General features: G+C 45.6%; 1 protein-coding gene across 1 annotated transcript in view; it reads right to left on the reverse strand.

Annotated features, from left to right (window-relative positions):
* Nucleotides 1–18,499, reverse strand: part of OPLAH (5-oxoprolinase, ATP-hydrolysing) — a 210,632-nt gene that overhangs the window by 15,109 nt on the left and 177,024 nt on the right. Inside the window, exon 24 of the mRNA XM_069221004.1 lies at nt 5,870–6,027. Within this exon, the coding sequence (XP_069077105.1) occupies nt 5,870–6,027 (158 nt within the window). The remainder of the gene's footprint in view (nt 1–5,869; nt 6,028–18,499) is intronic.

Consider the following 18,499-nt stretch of genomic DNA (forward strand, 5'->3'; position numbering starts at 1 on the left):
TACCTCAGGACTCACTACATGGAATACCCATGATATTGATACTGGGGACAGCATGCCTGTAAAGAATTACAATTTACAGGTTATCTGACAGGGTGAGAGCCAGCAATAAGGAGGAGGTCTCCAAGATGCTGGAGTTAGAGATTATAGAGGCCTCAAACTGCCCTTGGTCCAGCCCAGTGCTGTTGGTCCGCAAGGCTGCCCCTCCAGGTATCACACCAGAACTTAAGTTATGTGTGGACTACCGTAGGCTCAATGCAGTCACCAAGACTGACATGCACACCATCCCCGAGCTGATGAGCTCATAGATTGGCTAGGAGGTGGCAAATTCATCAGCATGTTTGACTTATTGTCTGGGTACTGGCAGATTGCCTTGATCGAGAGGGCCAAAGAGAGGTCGGCATTCTCTACCTCAGAAGGGCACTTTCAATTCTGGATAATGACCTTTTGGCTGAAGAACGTCTCTGTCACCTTCCAGAGGTCGGTCAACCAGGTCCTGACTGGGCTGGAGAACTTCAGTGCTGCCTCGCTAGACAACATTGTGATCTTCAGTTCTAGCTGGAAGGACCACCTGTGCCAGTTCGAGGAAGTGCTTAAGGCTCTGCAGAGGGCAGGTCTGACTATCAAGCCCAGTAAATGCCAGATAGGGCATGGTTCACTGGTCTACTTAGGTCACCAAGTGGGAAGAGACAAGATGCAGCCCCTCCAGGCCAAATTTGAAACCATCCTGGCCTGGGAACCTCCCCAGATCCAGACAGAGGTGAGGGTCTTCTAAGGTCCCACTGGCTATTACAGGAGATTTGTCAAGATGTGTGGCATCATTGTTGCCCCCTTGACAGAGCTGACTTCCAAGAAGTAGCCCTGTCAGGTGATCTGGACCAAGGCGTGCCAGACATCTTTTGACTCCCTGAAGGAGGCCATGTGCACAGCACCCATGCTCGATGCCCCTGACTTCTCCTCAGAACTCATTGAACAGACAGACGTCCAGAGTATGGCAGAGGGGCTGTGGTCTCAAAGCTAAATGAAGAGGGCCTGGATCACCCTGTAGCCTTCATTAGTAGGGGGTTACTTTGTAGGAAGTAGGGGTGGAGTTCACTAGAGAGGGAAGCCTTTGCTGTGGTCTGGGCACTGAGGAAGTTGAGACCATACCTGTTTGGTGCTCACCTCTGGGTTCAAACAGACCACAGACCCCTCAGATGAATAAGGTAGAAACTGTTGAGGTGGTCAATCTCCCTACTGGGAATGAGCTTTACGCTGGAACACCATCCTGGAACACACCATGCCAATGCTGATGGTCTCTCCAGGTTCTTCCATCTTAGTGAAGAAAGCTCCCAAGGGGTTGGGTAGCTCTCCCCACTTCCAGCTGGGGGAGACATGTGTTAGACCTGGCATCTTGGCGTGGTTTCCCCTAATGTTTTGCCTTCAGACCTCCTGTTTTTTTTTTACTTTGTTTCTGCTGGCATTAGGATTGTGCCCACTTTACCACTGTTAACCAGTGCTAAAGTGCTTGTGCTTTCTCCATAAAACATGATTAGATTGGCATATACCCAACTGGCATATTTAATCTATCTATGGGTACCTAGGAAAGTGCAACACATGTACCCAGGACCTGTAGATTAAATGCTACTAGTAGGCCTGCAGCACTGATTGTGCCACCCACTTAAGTAGCCCTTCAAACAAGACTCAGGTCTGCCATTGCTGAGCCTGTGTGTGCATTTTTGTACTGCCATAATCCTTTTGCCAGGCCCAATCCTTCCTTTTTAATACACGTTACCCCTAAGGTATGCCCTAGGCAGCCTACCAGGGCCTAACTGGGTCCCTGTAGCCAACCTGCACTCAATCGCAGTCGGCCTGAACTTTTGACTTTGTCCCCGTTCGGTGCAACCAGATATCCCCTGTTGGTGCTTCTTGCTTCTAAGCGCTGTTTTACAATTTACTCTTTAAAAATTCTTAACTCAAGTTCTATTTACTGGATTTTTGTCGTTTTGGTCTTGATTTTTTTCTTTTTTTTACCAAACTGAGTTCTAGTTTTCCAAACTGAATCCTTTTTGTGTGGTGTTTTTACTGGTTTACTGTTTGAAGTGTTGCACAAATAATTTACACATTGCCTTCAAGTTAAGTGTGACTGCTTTGTGACAAACTATGTACCAGAGGGTGAGAACTGGTTAATTTAGGGTTTACTTGTACCTTATCCTGAAATAAATTGTGGTTGCTGCTTGACCAGGGTTCACACCCCAGTCAACCAACAACCCATATTCTCACAGTAGCGATGCAAGAGAATGCCCATCCTCCTGATCTGGTTCTATATATGCGTGGGATGTGTGCGATTAAGGGAAGTAGAGGTGTCTGGGTAGTTGGTGGAATGAGATATGACTAATCAGGTAGATGGGTCTTGAATTGTGTAGTGCCTTGAATGTGTGTGATGAGTTTGAATTGAGTGCGTTTGTGTGTCGGGAACCAGTGTAGTTCCCTGTTCTGTAGTGTGATGTGGGATCTAAGTTTATTAGGAAACACAACACTTTAAAGGACTTTGATGAAACAATATTTCAGAAAGCAAGACTTGCTCGGGAAAGGTACTGTTAAAATGTGATTGAAGCAATACTACAAAGACAATTAGCACTTGGTTTTTTGATTACACGTATTTATCACATTGTACCATAGAGAGATGAAGTGATTCATATAGTATGGAAACAGTACAGATTCATACATTAGGGAATTCTTCCTCAACTTGTCTCAGAGCATGAAATTTGTGACTACGTTGCTTTTCAGTCTCTGACACACTGGCTACTGTCTAACATTCCCCACTGCTCAGCGATAAAACCTGCTGCTCAAGGTGCTGGTCAAATAAAGGCCTATTCCAATGCTCCTACAGGCAAGTAAAACACTACAATGGAAAGTGTCTCAACATTGTCAGCCATGTGTGGGATGTGGCGTGTTGTTACATTTTACCCATACATGTAGCACCCACTGTGCCTCTGGTATGAACTCTTCATTCTTGTGGCAGTCCAGTGACTTTCCATCTGGTACTGAAGATGCCATCTCAGATGGAAACTGATTCAGCTTGTTATGACAGTTATTGGTACTGTAACCTGAGCCAATTCTTGCTTTATGTGGATGTGCCTTATTTGCCAAGCTCTGTGCATGTGATTTGGTCTCTAAGAGTTAAGGCCGGGAAGGCTTTGCCGCGTTGTTTGCACATCTTCTAGGTCAGTAGACACTGTACTAGCAAAACATCAGAGAGGAACTTCTCATTTCCACAGGCAAAGGTCACACAGCCCTGATGCTTTTGACCCTAATGCAGCCTGTGACATTGTAGGCATAGCTCTTTGCTTAAATGACATAGAGTGGATGGGATTCTAAGATGCCTTCATGAGGAAGTTTGAATTATTCCACGAGAATAAAAGCAAACACACTAGAATCAGATGTGATTAATCGTTCAGCGTACGCTGGCTTTGATGTGCCCCCCCCCAAGAGACCTCACTTTGCACCCCTGTACTCAACACATGGGTGGTCTATGGGCAAAGACAGACACTCCGTAATGGGATGGCCAGGGCAAGATGATACCATTCAGTGGCCCACAAACTTTGCAACCAACAAAGCCCTAGAGAGAAAAGAGAAGAAACCGGATCAATGCACCCATTTCGATTTGGGGAAGTTCACCTGGAGCAATGACTTCAGGTGAAATACCCCAAGTCCAATTGCAAGTGTGCCAGGGTCTTAAATTATAAGGTCAGAAAACTCCTGACCTGATCATTTCTGGCCCTGAGTCACAGGGCCTGTCAAGCGTGCTGCAGGGCAAGGGCACCCGCTGCAGAAGTCAGGGGGGGAGCTAGCAGTGCTCCTCCTGGACAGACACAGGTGTGCCCTGCACCTCTGTTCTACCCGGTCCCCCAAGCCTCCACAGGCACCCCTGCTGACACTTCCCGCCAACTCAGAGCAGGTGGAAATTATTAGCATTCTTGTCTGAAATTGGGAAAACTACCAAGTAAAGCACCCGGTAACTCAGGGTCCAAGCAGTTCTTTCCCTTCTTCGTGAAACAACTCATAGTGGCCGGACTTAGGTGATGAGACAACCGGTCATGAAAGTGGATTCCAGCCCTACGTATCTCCTTCCAAGTCATTATGACACCCATGATCTTTGAAACTGAAAAATTGCAATTTTTTCTGCTTGAACTCTGACCACCAGGTGTATCCCTTTAAAATAATGCCCAGTTACATACAGTGGTGCACAGCGGGTAGAGCGGTGAGAGGCTTCAGTAGTTTGGAGGAGGATGGGGACAAAGAATTCAAGGAGGAAGGGAGAACTCTGACAAGGGGCGATCTGCTTACATTCAGGTTGTAGCACCTACAGCCTTTAGACTGGGGACTGGGCAGAGACCTATGAATTATTGTCACTATTTATTTGACGAAATAAAGTTGGAAAATTCATGTCTGGCTAAACCAGACCAATGAAATGCCAACTTGGTGAATGTGAGGGTTCCCCAGGTGGCTGTGCCTACTGGTCTGCAGCTGCCCCCATTAACTCCTCCTTATTGGAGGCATTACAAGTGCCCATCCTAACCAGCTGGGCAGGAGACACAGAACCTGTCCCTAGCGATTTCTGCAAGCTAGCTGTTTACCAAGGTAGCAGCACTGTGAGGAGGCAACGTATAATATGAGGGAACAGGCACTCCCTCATAGTATCCCTATTCGTAGTAGGATTGAAACAGAGGGTGAGATAAGGCCCTTGGCTTCACCTGGGTACCCTCCTCCACCAACCCCATCAACACCTACTGGGCAGTGCCCGCTCCCTCATCTACAACAAAGTTACCAGATGTGATTAAAGTTGCATAAACTAACACTCTTCCTACACATACTTTAGAGTCTGTGGCCTCCATGCACAAAGGGAAGGCCTAGTCACACCCAGAACCAGTCACACTAACCTTTCTAAGGTGCTGGGACAAAGTATAACTCTGAGCTCACTCACTGGGGATAAACCACAGCACTTTGGTATCTCTTCTGCTGGCAGAGAACTGACGTAGACAACTATAGTTACTCAAAATGTTTATTTCTTTGAAAGTCACTGCTCAGAATGTCTGGTGCTGGTCTGTGCCCGTCTCTGCATAGCAGAGAGACAATCACTCCAAGCAAAGAGGTGTCCACATGAAGTGAAAGAACTATGAGATGAATGCTCCATCATTAAAGTCTCCACAGGCAAGTCAGTGTGTGGTTATTATTATCACTTGTTTTGCTGTTATTATTATTACCATTACTAATATTAGCATTACTGCCACTACTTATCATTATTGATATTACCAGCATCACCATTGCTACCATCCATTGTCATAAGTGGTTGTATTTCTGATAAAATTGTTATCAGTTTTACTGTAATACTATGGTTGTCACTTACTTCTGATATTACTACTACCAGTACTAGTACTTACTACTACAACTAATAATTAAGGAGAACCTTAGAGCTATGTGCGGTTTCGTATATTGTTATCACCATGACTTACGTCTGCTATTACTACTATTACTAATACTACTACCACTAGTAGCACTACTACTACTAACCAGTAAAAGTAATGCCCAAGAAGAACCTTAGTGCCATATCCTACTTGAATGCTTAGGATATTTGAATTCACATAAATCACTGCACTTCAATGTTTATGATCTAGACCTTAGTAAACACATTTTGAAATCCCGTGCATTGTGTATATAGCTATGTGCAGCCACTGGAAATAGCTGCAGCGCATGCAAGAGGGCAGGGTGGTTATCGGTGCTGGGAGGGCAGGTTCATTTCTGTTGATATTTGTAATATTTATGATTTCTAAAAATGCTTGTTTTCAAGTCAAAGCCCTATTCTTCCTCAAACGAACAGATGCAAGCGTACCGTTTCTCAAGGATCTCGGGGTCCGTGATGCGAGTGTTGGTCATGTGGGTGTGGATGCCGCTACGTCCATGCCAGCGCGGCCCGGCACCGGCACCGCCAGCCACTGTCTCATAGTAACCAATCTTGGAGTTGCCAAAGGTGATGTTGTTCATACAGCCCTGCAATGAAAAAATACAGGAGGTCATTGGCAATCTGCAGAGGTGCCAAAGATGAATGGATAAGCAAGGCCACACCATAGAGAAGACTGTCAACATATTCTGCACTGAGTGTAACACTTATGTAGCTCAGCATCTACACCTGCCGGTGAAACAGACCAGACTGACTGAACACGTACACCACATGTCTCCAGATTTAAAAAACCTGTGACCTGTTTCTAATGAGGTACACTGTTAGAAATCAGTAGGAAATGGTGTTATTAGTTGTGCAGGATGTGAGAGCTTGGCAAGTAATAGATACACAATTTCTACATTCTGGGAGCCAAGCACCCCATTGTGGTGCTTCACTCTCCCAGGGTAGCGACGTAGAACAGTCTAAGCCCTGCTCGGGGAGGTGGCGTGGGCCAGTAATCACCATTCGCTGGCATGCATTAATAAGACTCAATAAATGATTCAGGTGAGTCAGTGATTTTTACTTTAAAAAGGAAAAAATATTTTATTATACATACTACTGAACACTGCACAATTATTTACAAATATATACATCAGACAAATACTAATACCTTAGGTGCCTTTTTGAAATCACATTTGATCTCTAATGGGCCATCACTCCCAAAATCACAGTGCTTAGTCAACTATGCCAGATAGAACATCACAATATACATTGGAGAATCACTACTTTAAATAAATCAGGTCTATTGGCTTTGTCAAGGGGTCATCACAATAATAATATAAGGCAACTACTGGCTTTGTCAGTGTCACCACATCAGTGTAAGGCAAGCCTATCTTCTTTACCAAGGGATCACCACATTAAAAGACCAAAAAACACATGACAAAAATTATCCTTCGATCATCACAATCAATAACCCTGTTTAAATGCAACCATTATTGCCAATAAACCATTACGATGTTTAGCAAAAACCACGGTCAGCAACACTGGTATTTAAAAGCCACATAATGCATCTAAGTATTTCTTAACACTGTTTAGGCCACATAGCATGCAGCCACATAACTGACCCCTAGAGGTCGCTGCACTCCTAGGCTGTAGAACAAACGATCCATCCTTAAGAGTGTTTTATAAAGTAGAGCAAAGTTTCCCGAGGACATGCTTCCGGTGACCCCGGAGACAAAGGGATACATTCAAAAGTTAACTTGGGAAGGGGGTTGTTTGCTGTGCTGGCGCCACTAGAGCAGCGGAACACGTGCACTGGGGGGATTACAGGGCGCTGGAGCCGAGAGCCAGCCATATTAAATTAGCGGCTTCTGCCCATGGACGTCAATTAATGCCAGGGGTAGCGGAAGGGACATCACATGCCCTTTGACCTCCACTTTCACTCACACACTTACTGAGTGCACACAAATTCACACTTACACACTCTCTCACAAACACACTCTCACCCGCAAGCACGCACAGGACATACGTTTAAAAGCATTTTACTTACCTCAGCTGCAATGGAAGGTCATGCTAACTGTACTCCACGTTTATTACACTGATAGTGATTAATATGTTAATATTCACTCTTAGTGTAATAAAGAAATTGACAGAAAACAAGAGAAACCCAACTTTCGTGTATAAAGACGAGCTGCCACAGTGTTCCTGGCACTGAATTTGTCATCTCTGAGGTCAGGGGTAGCAAAAGCAGTGCCAGGGGTAGAAAAGGGCACGCCAGGGGTCGCAGATACAGCCCTGGGTGATCCCTAAATGACGTCCATGCTTCTGCCGTGTTCTTTCAGGTTTCGTGTGGCTTTCCTTTTGTTTTTTTTCCCCTTTTTTATGGCATGCCCTGGTCCCATCAAGGGCAACCCCAGCCATTTGCCAACATTGAAACAGCGCAGGGAGCCCACTCCCGTGCTGCCTGGCTGTCTCCCCCGGGCCATCATGGTTCTCGTGTTGGCGGGGGAGCCGGCATGGTCCCCGCCACGTGTGTCCTCAGAGGCAGGCTGCTGGCCTCCCCTTCCCCACAGTGTCGGGCACAGGAAGTGGGAGGCAGCATCTCCTCTCTGGATTTGTTGGTTACAGGAAGACCGGGTCTCCTGAGACAATCCAACGTGCGCCTAACCTGGGGGATGGAGGAAGTCTGGGGAGAGGGCCCCACACATGCCCCTCCCTGAAAATTAATAATTAATTAATCTTGCACTGGCCCTATCCTGCCATAGAGGTTCGCTCTGGAAAAAAAAAAGGGGGGGGGGGATTAAAGGCCAAATCATATATATATATATATATATGGCTGGTAGGCCAACTTTAGAGATCTTGGGCTCGTTGTTCTCCAGGTGGCGAGCCCAAGCCACCTGGAGCCTCTGCATCTGGGCTCCTTGCCTCTAAGGCGGCATACTTTGCAGGGAGCTGGTTCCCTGTGCCATCTCTCCTCCCTTCCTTGGTTTCTGGTGCCCTCTCCTCCTTCTGGGACACGGACGTCCAGATCTTCCCCAAATGTATCACGGTGGAGATTGTAACAAAACCAACCTCAGTGCTTCTGGAGAGACCTAATGGCCCAGGGGTTAGCTGTAAGCAGAGTATTAGGGCAGTGGTTCCCAACCTTTTGATTTATGTGGACCCCCACTTTAACATTAATGGAACCCAGGGACCCCCACTGAATCATCATTGGAGTCCGTTGACCCCTGCCTGAGTCATTACTGGAAGCTGGGGACCTAATTTGTCAATATTTGTTAATATTTTTTAATTTTCTAAGCAGTCGCGGACCCCCTGAGAAGGCTTTGCGGACCCCCAGGGGTCCCCGGACCACAGGTTGGGCACCACTGTATTAGGGCATCAGGGGGCTTGTCCTTCCAGCTCTCCATGATCTCAGGGGCAGCTTTAAAATGTTTAACATATTTTGTAACAAATAGAAGCTTTCAAGTGAGTGAAGGACCTTTTTTGTCAGACACGCACAAGTTATACTGTGGGGTGCTGCAAGGCTCTTCTTTGAGCCCTATGCTTTTAATGTATATGTGCAGCCGCGTTCTAATATTATCACCTCCACCGGATTTACAATGGTATCTTACGCAGGCGACACTCAAATTGTTGTCTAGTTATCTCCGGATACCACCTCTACCTCTAAAAAGTTGACCACATACATGGAACAGGTGTCTAGCTGGATGGCGGCAAGTCACTTAAAGCTTAATGGGGACAAAACAAAATTGTGGGTGGTTAGCAAAAACCTGTCACTGTGGGATCAATATCTATGGCCCCCTGTTTGGGAGACGCACCTATTCTCAAGCCTGAAGTTAAAAGCCTTGGTGCCATCCTGGACAAGGAGTTGACCATGGCTTCTCGGGGTAAAAAGGTATCAGGTACGTGTTATGGGTTATTAAGATCCATTAGGAAACTGCTGAGATGGCTCCCACTGGAGTGAAGGAGGCTGGTGGTCCAAGGCCTTATTCTGTCACACCTGGACTATAGCAACTCCTTGTATCTGGGCAGCCCAGCATATGTCACAAAAAAGTTGCAGGTTATCAAAAATGCTGCAGCACTAGCATTACTAGGTGTGACGAAAAGGAATTCCGCACCACCGGCACTAGCTGAATTGCACTGGCTGCCGATCGAAAGAAGATTGTGTGAACAATGTGTTTTGTTCACAGGCTGAAGTACTCAGTAGGTATACATCTCTGCAGCATCTCATCACTTCACATCTAGCCCCTAGAGTGTTAAGATCCGATGATATCTCCCTTCTCGATGTCCCTAGAATCAAGAGGGAACGAGGAGGAGGGCGTTAACTTGCATACCATGTCTCCAAACTGTGGGATACTCTCCTGGTTAAGCTAAGGTAGAATAGTAACTGACTAAGCTTTAGGAAGCAACTAAAACATATCTCTTTGTATAAGTTTTAGTCAACAGCTTCAGATAGTTCTTTACTGTGTTTCAACTATTTGCGCCGGGATGCCCATTGTTTGGGTAGCTGTATGCACTTTACAAGATGAGTTAACATAACATAACATGATGTTGCTATCGTTCAATTTCAGGTTCCAACTCTCTGTCTCTCCCTTGTGGAAGAGCTTTTAATAGGGGGTGGAAGTTTCTAGATGCAAGGCACCCCGGGCAAATCCTAGGGTGCCATATCACCCATCCACCCCTATCCCAAACCTCCTGCACAGCATGCTGGGACAATCTAATATGGCACTGCCAAGTGATCTCTGAGAACATCTCCTGACGTCCTCAGCTCCACTCCTAGCTGACATTATTGCCACGGACCTTCCCACCAAAATTTCAAAGGGGAGCATCCTCCTCTGTTGGCTCCAGAGGTCTGGCCTTCCTCTTTTGTTAAGTAGATAGGGCTGTCCCAGCTCTGGTATAGTGTGACAGCTAATTAACAGATGCAGATTTTCTTCCCTACCCCTCTCCTCATGAGATGAGTGAAGCACAGTTAGTTACTCCTTTTGTGCTGTTGGCATTTTGTTCCCTCTGCCGGGGGGGGGGCAGAGAAATTAGCTTGGCTTTATCTTAAAAGACTGACACTGGCGGTAAACACTCACAGTCCATTTACCATGTGATTACAATGGGTCAGATGTGAATAGTGAGACTCATCCACAGTAAAAACTCCAAAAAACAGGTTATCAAAGAGCAAATAATCCGGGAAAGGGGTGGAACCCATTTGCAATATACACAGAAAGACCTCTACTATGTGTGAGGAAGGAGACCACCTGAATGATGTTTGAGTGTACATATTGGAATGAAAAACATGTCTGCTTTTCCATCCAGGGGACATTCATGCAATACGCAATTGTCAACATTAGGGACAATCCTAGTTCTTTTTGACAGTGTTGGACCATATAAGATTAAACAGTAAAAACTGACAACAGATAAACTGGGAAAGGTAATTACGGAAATCTCAACAGTCTTTATAGAACGTAGGTATGACATGTTTCCCTTTCCTCTCATAATGGTTGTGCCAACGCTGTATCATGATGCTTATGGTAACGGTGACAGCAATATCAAGAGTCAATCCTCCTGTCAGATATTTATGTGGCACATGACATACTTTTACTCTGCTTGCACGTACTTTAAAGTGGCCGTCCGGTGAATGTTGTCACTAATTATTTCTAAACTTAAACAGATGCCATCAAACAAAGCAACACTATAGAATGCATATTGTTGGTGATTGGCAGCAATGCAGGACTGGATAAGAACAGCTGTTTTATTCTCCACACTGGATGTGGGTGGCCCCTTCAACTAAAAAAACTATTTTGCTAACACCATAACATCTGTGTCTACAGAAGGTTTTAAATACAAATGGATACCCTTTTGGAAGGCCTAATAAATGTGTGGTATGAATGAAAGATTAGTTCTCCGGGTGTTGAACTGGTATCCTTTCATCGGCCTGCTAAGAGTGACCTTTTCCCTAGCCAGTCTAACTCCAACTGGCACCAGGGATTCAATTCACAACATTATTTTCTGAGTTTGGAGCGCGAGCAGTCCTTAATGTGAAGGTTCCCAGTATGACACATATTCCTCCCTCACGTATCAAAACAAGCACATTAAATATCTGAATGAATACAATGAATAACAACCTATACTGGGATGTCAGTAAAAATGACAACATGAATAAGAGAAAAACAATAAAAACACAAAAGTAAAAATAGGCTCTATGAAGGAAACGGTAAACTTAGATACTTTATATTAAACACCTGTTATAGTACTTTTAATAAGTAAAATGTAACTGGTTAAAACTAGTTCTCAATGAAATATTCAAACTAGTTCTCTTATGAAATATTCAAGCTGGTTCTCTCATGTAATCCTTCAAATATGTAGGGGGTCTTTTTTCTCTCCTTATCCTGCCATCCCTTCTACCACTAACGTCTCCAGATATATCTTCATGAGTCTCACATCTTCTTACATCACTCCCAAAAGAATGAAAATTTGGCAAGCTAGCTATAGGTTCACATACTTCATTCCCAGTCAACATAAATCCACTATACCCCTCCTCAACATCATTCGAATCCTTTCTAGTCTCACCACATGGGCCTCCCCTCTGATACAATGCTACTCTGCGTTTATTCCATTTGGTTCAATTGGTCAACACCATATTTAAATCACCTACTTGTTTGACCTCAAATGGACCACGGAATTTAAACCATACACATAGTACACGTTCATCCTTTACTTTTACCCAATGTGTATATTTGAGCATTTGCGCACCTGTGAAGTCTTCCCAGATCTTCCGTCATTCGTCAAATCATCTGTCAACCAGCTTGGAACTAGTTTTGTTCTAGCTTTACGCCCCCTTATGGTCTCGAAAGGTGCTGTTTTTTTCTTATTCCTAAGCATAGTGGTACGATGAGCCCAAACAGCTTCTTGAACTGCTACATTTATATCCTTACTCCACCTTACAGCCAATTGGATAGTTCATTTAATCATGCAATTCATTTGCTCTACATCACTATTGGCTTGAGGATTATATAGTGCCGTACGGTTATGTTTGATCCCATGCGCTATCAACAGTTCCCTAATTTCAACAGAAGTTAATTGGGTACTGTTGTCTGTGATGATGGTATAAGGACAACCTTCCCTCCTGAAAACTTCTTGCAAAATGGTAATGGTGTTCCTTGTTGTCACCTCTCTCATAAACACATCCTCCTTCCATTTAGAATACACATCCACCAAGACCAAAGTAAATCTTAAATTGTACCCAACTCCTGTCAACAGCCTGATAAAGTCCATACAGACTGTGCGCCATGCCTCCCTTGGATCCTCAATGTGTCACATCTCAGACTTCGTCCCACGTTTTAATCTTTTTTTCACTTTCCTTACAGTCAATGCACTTTTCCACCCACTGAGCAGTTTGCAAGTCACTCCCAGGCCACCAAAACTTTTCTTTCACTCTCCTTTGAGTCTACGTTTGGCCCAAATTTCCTTCATGCGCCAATTGTATCATTTTTCTTCTTAAGTTCTCTGGCGGCACAAATCTGTCCCCTCTCATCACCACACCTTCGTCACTGACCATCAATTCGTCCAAAAATTTTACGTATGGCCTTTCAGACAAAGGAACCCCACTCTCTCTCTTTCCACCCTCAACAATCTTACTACTCACGATCTGTAGAACAGTGTCCTCTGCTATTTCTCGAACCCACTCTGTTTTAGAAAAAACTCCAAAGCCATGTTATACCATGTCCTCCAGCCATGACAGTGGCCCTTCTTTTTCTTTGTTTAAAACTGCCTCCCCATCAACAACCTTCCAATCCACTGCAAGTCTTGAAAGAGCATCACCTGGGACATTTCACCACCCTGGAATGTGTTTAACATGATACGAGAAATCCTATAAGCGAGCTGCCAATCGTGCCAATCCTGTGGATCCCTTACCAGCTCCTCCTGCAGATAAAACTGCGATCAATGGCTTATGATCCGTTCTCAGTTGGAAATGTATACACCACAAGAATGTTCAAAAGTACTCTGCTGACCAAGCAGCTGCCAGTGCTTCTCGTTCAATGACTGAGTAATTTCTTCGGTTTCAGTCAGCAAGCCCGAGGCAAAAGCCACCATCCTTTCAATACCTTTGTGAAGTTGTGATAACACAGCACCCACACCAGATGCACTGGCATCTACAGTGAGAATAGTGGGAAATGAGATATTGAATGGTACCTGTGAGAAGGTAGCCTCTTTCTAGCCTTGTTACCCCCACTTTTGGCCTGTTTGTGAGTGTATGTCAGGGTGTTTGTCACTGTTTTCACTGTCTCACTGGGATCCTGATAGCCAGGCCTCAGTGCTCATAGTGAAAACACTATGTTTTCAGTATGGTTGTTATGTGTCACTGGGATCCTGCTGGTCAGGACCCCAGTGCTCATAGGTTTGTGGCCTATATGTATGTGTCACTGGGACCCTGTCACACAGGGCCCCAGTGCTCATAGGTGTGCATGTATATGTTCCCTGTGTGGTGCCTAACTGTCTCACTGAGGCTCTGCTAACCAGAACCTCAGTGGTTATGCTCTCTCATTACTTTCAAATTGTCACTAACAGGCTAGTGACCAATTTTACCAATTTACATTGGCTTACTGGAACACCCTTATAATTCCCTAGTATATGGTACTGAGGTACCCAGGGTATTGGGGTTCCAGGAGATCCCTATGGGCTGCAGCATTTCTTTTGCCACCCATAGGGAGCTCTGACAATTCTTACACAGGCCTGCCACTGCAGCCTGAGTGAAATAACGTCCACGTTATTTCACAGCCATTTTACACTGCACTTAAGTAACTTATAAGTCACCTATATGTCTAACCTTTACCTGGTAAAGGTTAGGTGCAAAGTTACTTAGTGTGAGGGCACCCTGGCACTAGCCAAGGTGCCCCCACATGGTTCAGAGCCAATTCACTGAACTTTGTGAGTGCGGGGACACCATTACACGCGTGCACTACATATAGGTCACTACCTATATGTAGCTTCACCATGGTAACTCCGAATATGGCCATGTAACATGTCTATGATCATGGAATTGCCCCCCTCTATGCCATCCTGGCATTGTTGGTACAATTCCATGATCCCAGTGGTCTGTAGCACAGGCCCTGGTACTGCCAGACTGCCCTTCCTGGGGTTTCTCTGCAGCTGCTGCTGCTGCCAACCCCTCAGACAGGCAGCTGCCCTCCTGGGGTCCAGCCAGGCCTGGCCCAGGATGGCAGAACAAAGAACTTCCTCTGAGAGAGGGTGTGACACCCTCTCCCTTTGGAAAATGGTGTGAAGGCAGGGGAGGAGTAGCCTCCCCCAGCCTCTGGAAATGCTTTGTTGGGCACAGATGTGCCCAATTCTGCATAAGCCAGTCTACACCGGTTCAGGGACCCCTTAGCCCCTGCTCTGGCGCGAAACTGGACAAAGGAAAGGGGAGTGACCACTCCCCTGACCTGCACCTCCCCTGGGAGGTGTCCAGAGCTCCTCCAGTGTGCTCCAGACCTCTGCCATCTTGGAAACAGAGGTGCTGCTGGCACACTGGACTGCTCTGAGTGGCCAGTGCCACCAGGTGACGTCAGAGACTCCTTGTGATAGGCTCCTTCAGGTGTTAGTAGCCTTTCCTCTCTCCTAGGTAGCCAAACCCTCTTTTCTGGCTATTTAGGGTCTCTGTCTCTGGGGAAACTTTAGATAACGAATGCATGAGCTCAGCCGAGTTCCTCTGCATCTCCCTCTTCACCTTCTGATAAGGAATCGACCGCTGACCGCGCTGGAAGCCTGCAAACCTGCAACATAGTAGCAAAGACGACTACTGCAACTCTGTAACGCTGATCCTGCCGCCTTCTCGACTGTTTTCCTGCTTGTGCATGCTGTGGGGGTAGCCTGCCTCCTCTCTGCACCAGAAGCTCCGAAGAAATCTCCCGTGGGTCGACGGAATCTTCCCCCTGCAACCGCAGGCACCAAAAAGCTGCATCTCCGGTCCCTTGGGTCTCCTCTCAGCACGACGAGCGAGGTCCCTCGAATCCAGCGACACCGTCCAAGTGACCCCCACAGTCCAGTGACTCTTCAGCCCAAGTTTGGTGGAGGTAAGTCCTTGCCTCACCTCGCTGGGCTGCATTGCTGGGAACCGCGACTTTGCAAGCTTCTCCGGCCCCTGTGCACTTCCGGCGGAAATCCTTCGTGCACAGCCAAGCCTGGGTCCACGGCACTCTAACCTGCATTGCACGACTTTCTAAGTTGGTCTCCGGCGACGTGGGACTCCTTTGTGCAACTTCGGCGAGCACCGTTTCACGCATCCTCGTAGTGCCTGTTTCTGGCACTTCTCCGGGTGCTACCTGCTTCAGTGAGGGCTCTTTGTCTTGCTCGACGTCCCCTCTCTCTGCAGGTCCAATTTGCGACCTCCTGGTCCCTCCTGGGCCCCAGCAGCGTCCAAAAACGCCAAACGCACGATTTGCGTGTAGCAAGGCTTGTTGGCGTCCATCCGGCGGGAAAACACTTCTGCACGACTCTCCAAGGCGTGGGGGATCCATCCTCCAAAGGGGAAGTCTCTAGCCCTTGTCGTTCTTGCAGTATTCACAGTTCTTCAGCCTAGTAAGAGCTTCTTTGCACCAACCGCTGGCATTTCTTGGGCATCTGCCCATCTCCGAGCTGCTTGTGACTTTTGGACTTGGTCCCCTTGTTCCACAGGTACCTTCAGACAGGAATCCATCGTTGTTGCATTGCTGATTTGTGTTTTCCTTGCATTCTCCCTCTAACACGACTATTTTGTCCTTAGGGGAACTTTGGTGCACTTTGCACTCACTTTTCAGGGTCTTGGGGAGGGTTATTTTTCTAACTCTCACTATTTTCTAATAGTCCCAGCGACCCTCTACAAGGTCACATAGGTTTGGGGTCCATTCGTGGTTCACATTCCACTTTTGGAGTATATGGTTTGTGTTGCCCCTATCCCTATGTTTCCCCATTGCATCCTATTGTAATTATACATTGTTTGCACTGTTTTCTAAGACTATACTGCATATTTTTGCTATTGTGTATATATATCTTGTGTATATTTCCTATCCTCTTACTGAGGGTACACTCTAAGATACTTTGGCATATTGTCATAAAAATAAAGTACCTTTATTTTTAGTATAACTGTGTATTGTGTTTTCTTATGATATTGTGCATATGACACTAAGTGGTACTGTAGTAGCTTCACACGTCTCCTAGTTCAGCCTGAGCTGCTTTGCTAAGCTACCATTATCTATCAGCCTAAGCTGCTAGACACCCTATACACTAATAAGGGATAACTGGGCCTGGTGCAAGGTGCAAGTACCCCTTGGTACTCACTACAAGCCAGTCCAGCCTCCTACATTGGTTGTGCAGTGGTGGGATAAGTGCTTTGAGACTACTTACCACTCTTGTCATTGTACTTTTCATAAGAGAAAAATATACAAAACAAGGTCAGTGTATATACACATAGCCAAAAAGTTTTGCATTTCCTCTTTTCACTCTTTTCTAAGTGCTGAAAAGTACTTCTAAACTTTCTAAAAAGTTCTAAAAAGTTTAAAAAGTTTTTTTTCTCTGTCTTTCTAAAAGCTCTGACAAACTTTTTATCTTTTACTATCACTTTAACTCTCTCTAAAAATGTCTGGCACAGGAAAAAATGTTGAACTGTCCAAACTTGCATATGATCACCTTAGCTGGAAAGGAGCAAGGAGTCTCTGCATAGAGAGAGGTTTGAGTGTAGGGAAGAATCCTTCCTTAGAACTGTTAATTAACATGCTTAGAGTACAGGATAAGGCCATAAGTGCCCAATCTGTAGAAAAAGTAGCTAATGGTTCTCAATCTGATCCAGGGACTCCCCCAGGAAAAGGTTCAGGAAAGAAACTTCTCAGCCTGCCCATTACTAGACAGTCTAGCATAGTTGGTACAGAGGTTGAATCACACCATACTGATGGTGTGCTCTCACATTATACTGGTAGCCAAGCTGTTAGGGTGCCCTCTGTAAGGGACAGGTCTCCTTCTGTTCATTCCCATCATACCTCTGTATCTAGAAATGTCCCTCCCACCCACCCTGATGACAGATTGTTAGAAAGGGAGCTCAATAGATTGAGAGTGGAACAAACCAGACTGAAGCTCAAGAAGCAACAGCTGGATTTGGATAGACAGTCTTTAGAATTAGAGAAGGAAAGACAGAAGTTGGGTTTAGATACCCATGGTGGCAGCAGCAGTATTCCCCATAGTCATCCTGCAAAAGAGCATGATTCCAGGAATCTGCACAAGATAGTTCCCCCTTATAAGGAGGGGGATGACATTAACAAGTGGTTTGCTGCACTTGAGAGGGCCTGTGCTGTACAGGATGTCCCTCAAAAGCAGTGGGCTGCTATCCTATGGCTATCATTTAGTGGAAAGGGTAGGGATAGACTCCTTACTGTGAAAGAAAATGATGCCAATAATTTTACAGTTCTTAAGAATGCACTCCTGGATGGTTATGGCTTAACCACTGAACAATACAGGATAAAGTTCAGAGAGACCAAAAAGGAGTCTTCACAAGACTGGGTTGATTTCATTGACCATTCAGTGAAGGCCTTGGAGGGGTGGTTACATGGCAGTAAAGTTACTGATTATGAAAGCCTGTATAACACAATCCTGAGAGAGCATATACTTAATAATTGTGTGTCTGATTTGTTGCACCAGTACCTGGTAGACTCTGATCTGACCTCTCCCCAAGAATTGGGAAAGAAGGCAGACAAATGGGTCAGAACAAGGGTGAACAGAAAAGTTCATACAGGGGGTGACAAAGATGGCAATAAGAAGAAAGATGGTGAAAAATCTCAAGATAAGCATGGGGATAAGGGTAAAACCAAAGATCCCACTTCAAATCTTAAACACTCTTCAGAGGATGGGGATAAAACAAATTCTTCCTCTTCTTCCCAACCTGCACACATTAAAAAGCCCTGGTGCTTTGTGTGTAAAAACAGAGGCCATAGGCCAGGGGATAAGTCCTGTCCAGGTAAACCCCCTGAGCCTACCACCACTAATACATCAAGCTCTAGTGCCCCTAGCAGTAGTGGTACTAGTGGTGGGACTGCTGGCAACAGTCAAGCAAAGGGTGTAGTTGGGTTC

This window comes from Pleurodeles waltl, chromosome 2_2 (assembly GCF_031143425.1).
Source record: "Pleurodeles waltl isolate 20211129_DDA chromosome 2_2, aPleWal1.hap1.20221129, whole genome shotgun sequence".
In the NCBI taxonomy this organism is placed as follows: Eukaryota; Metazoa; Chordata; class Amphibia; order Caudata; family Salamandridae; genus Pleurodeles; species Pleurodeles waltl.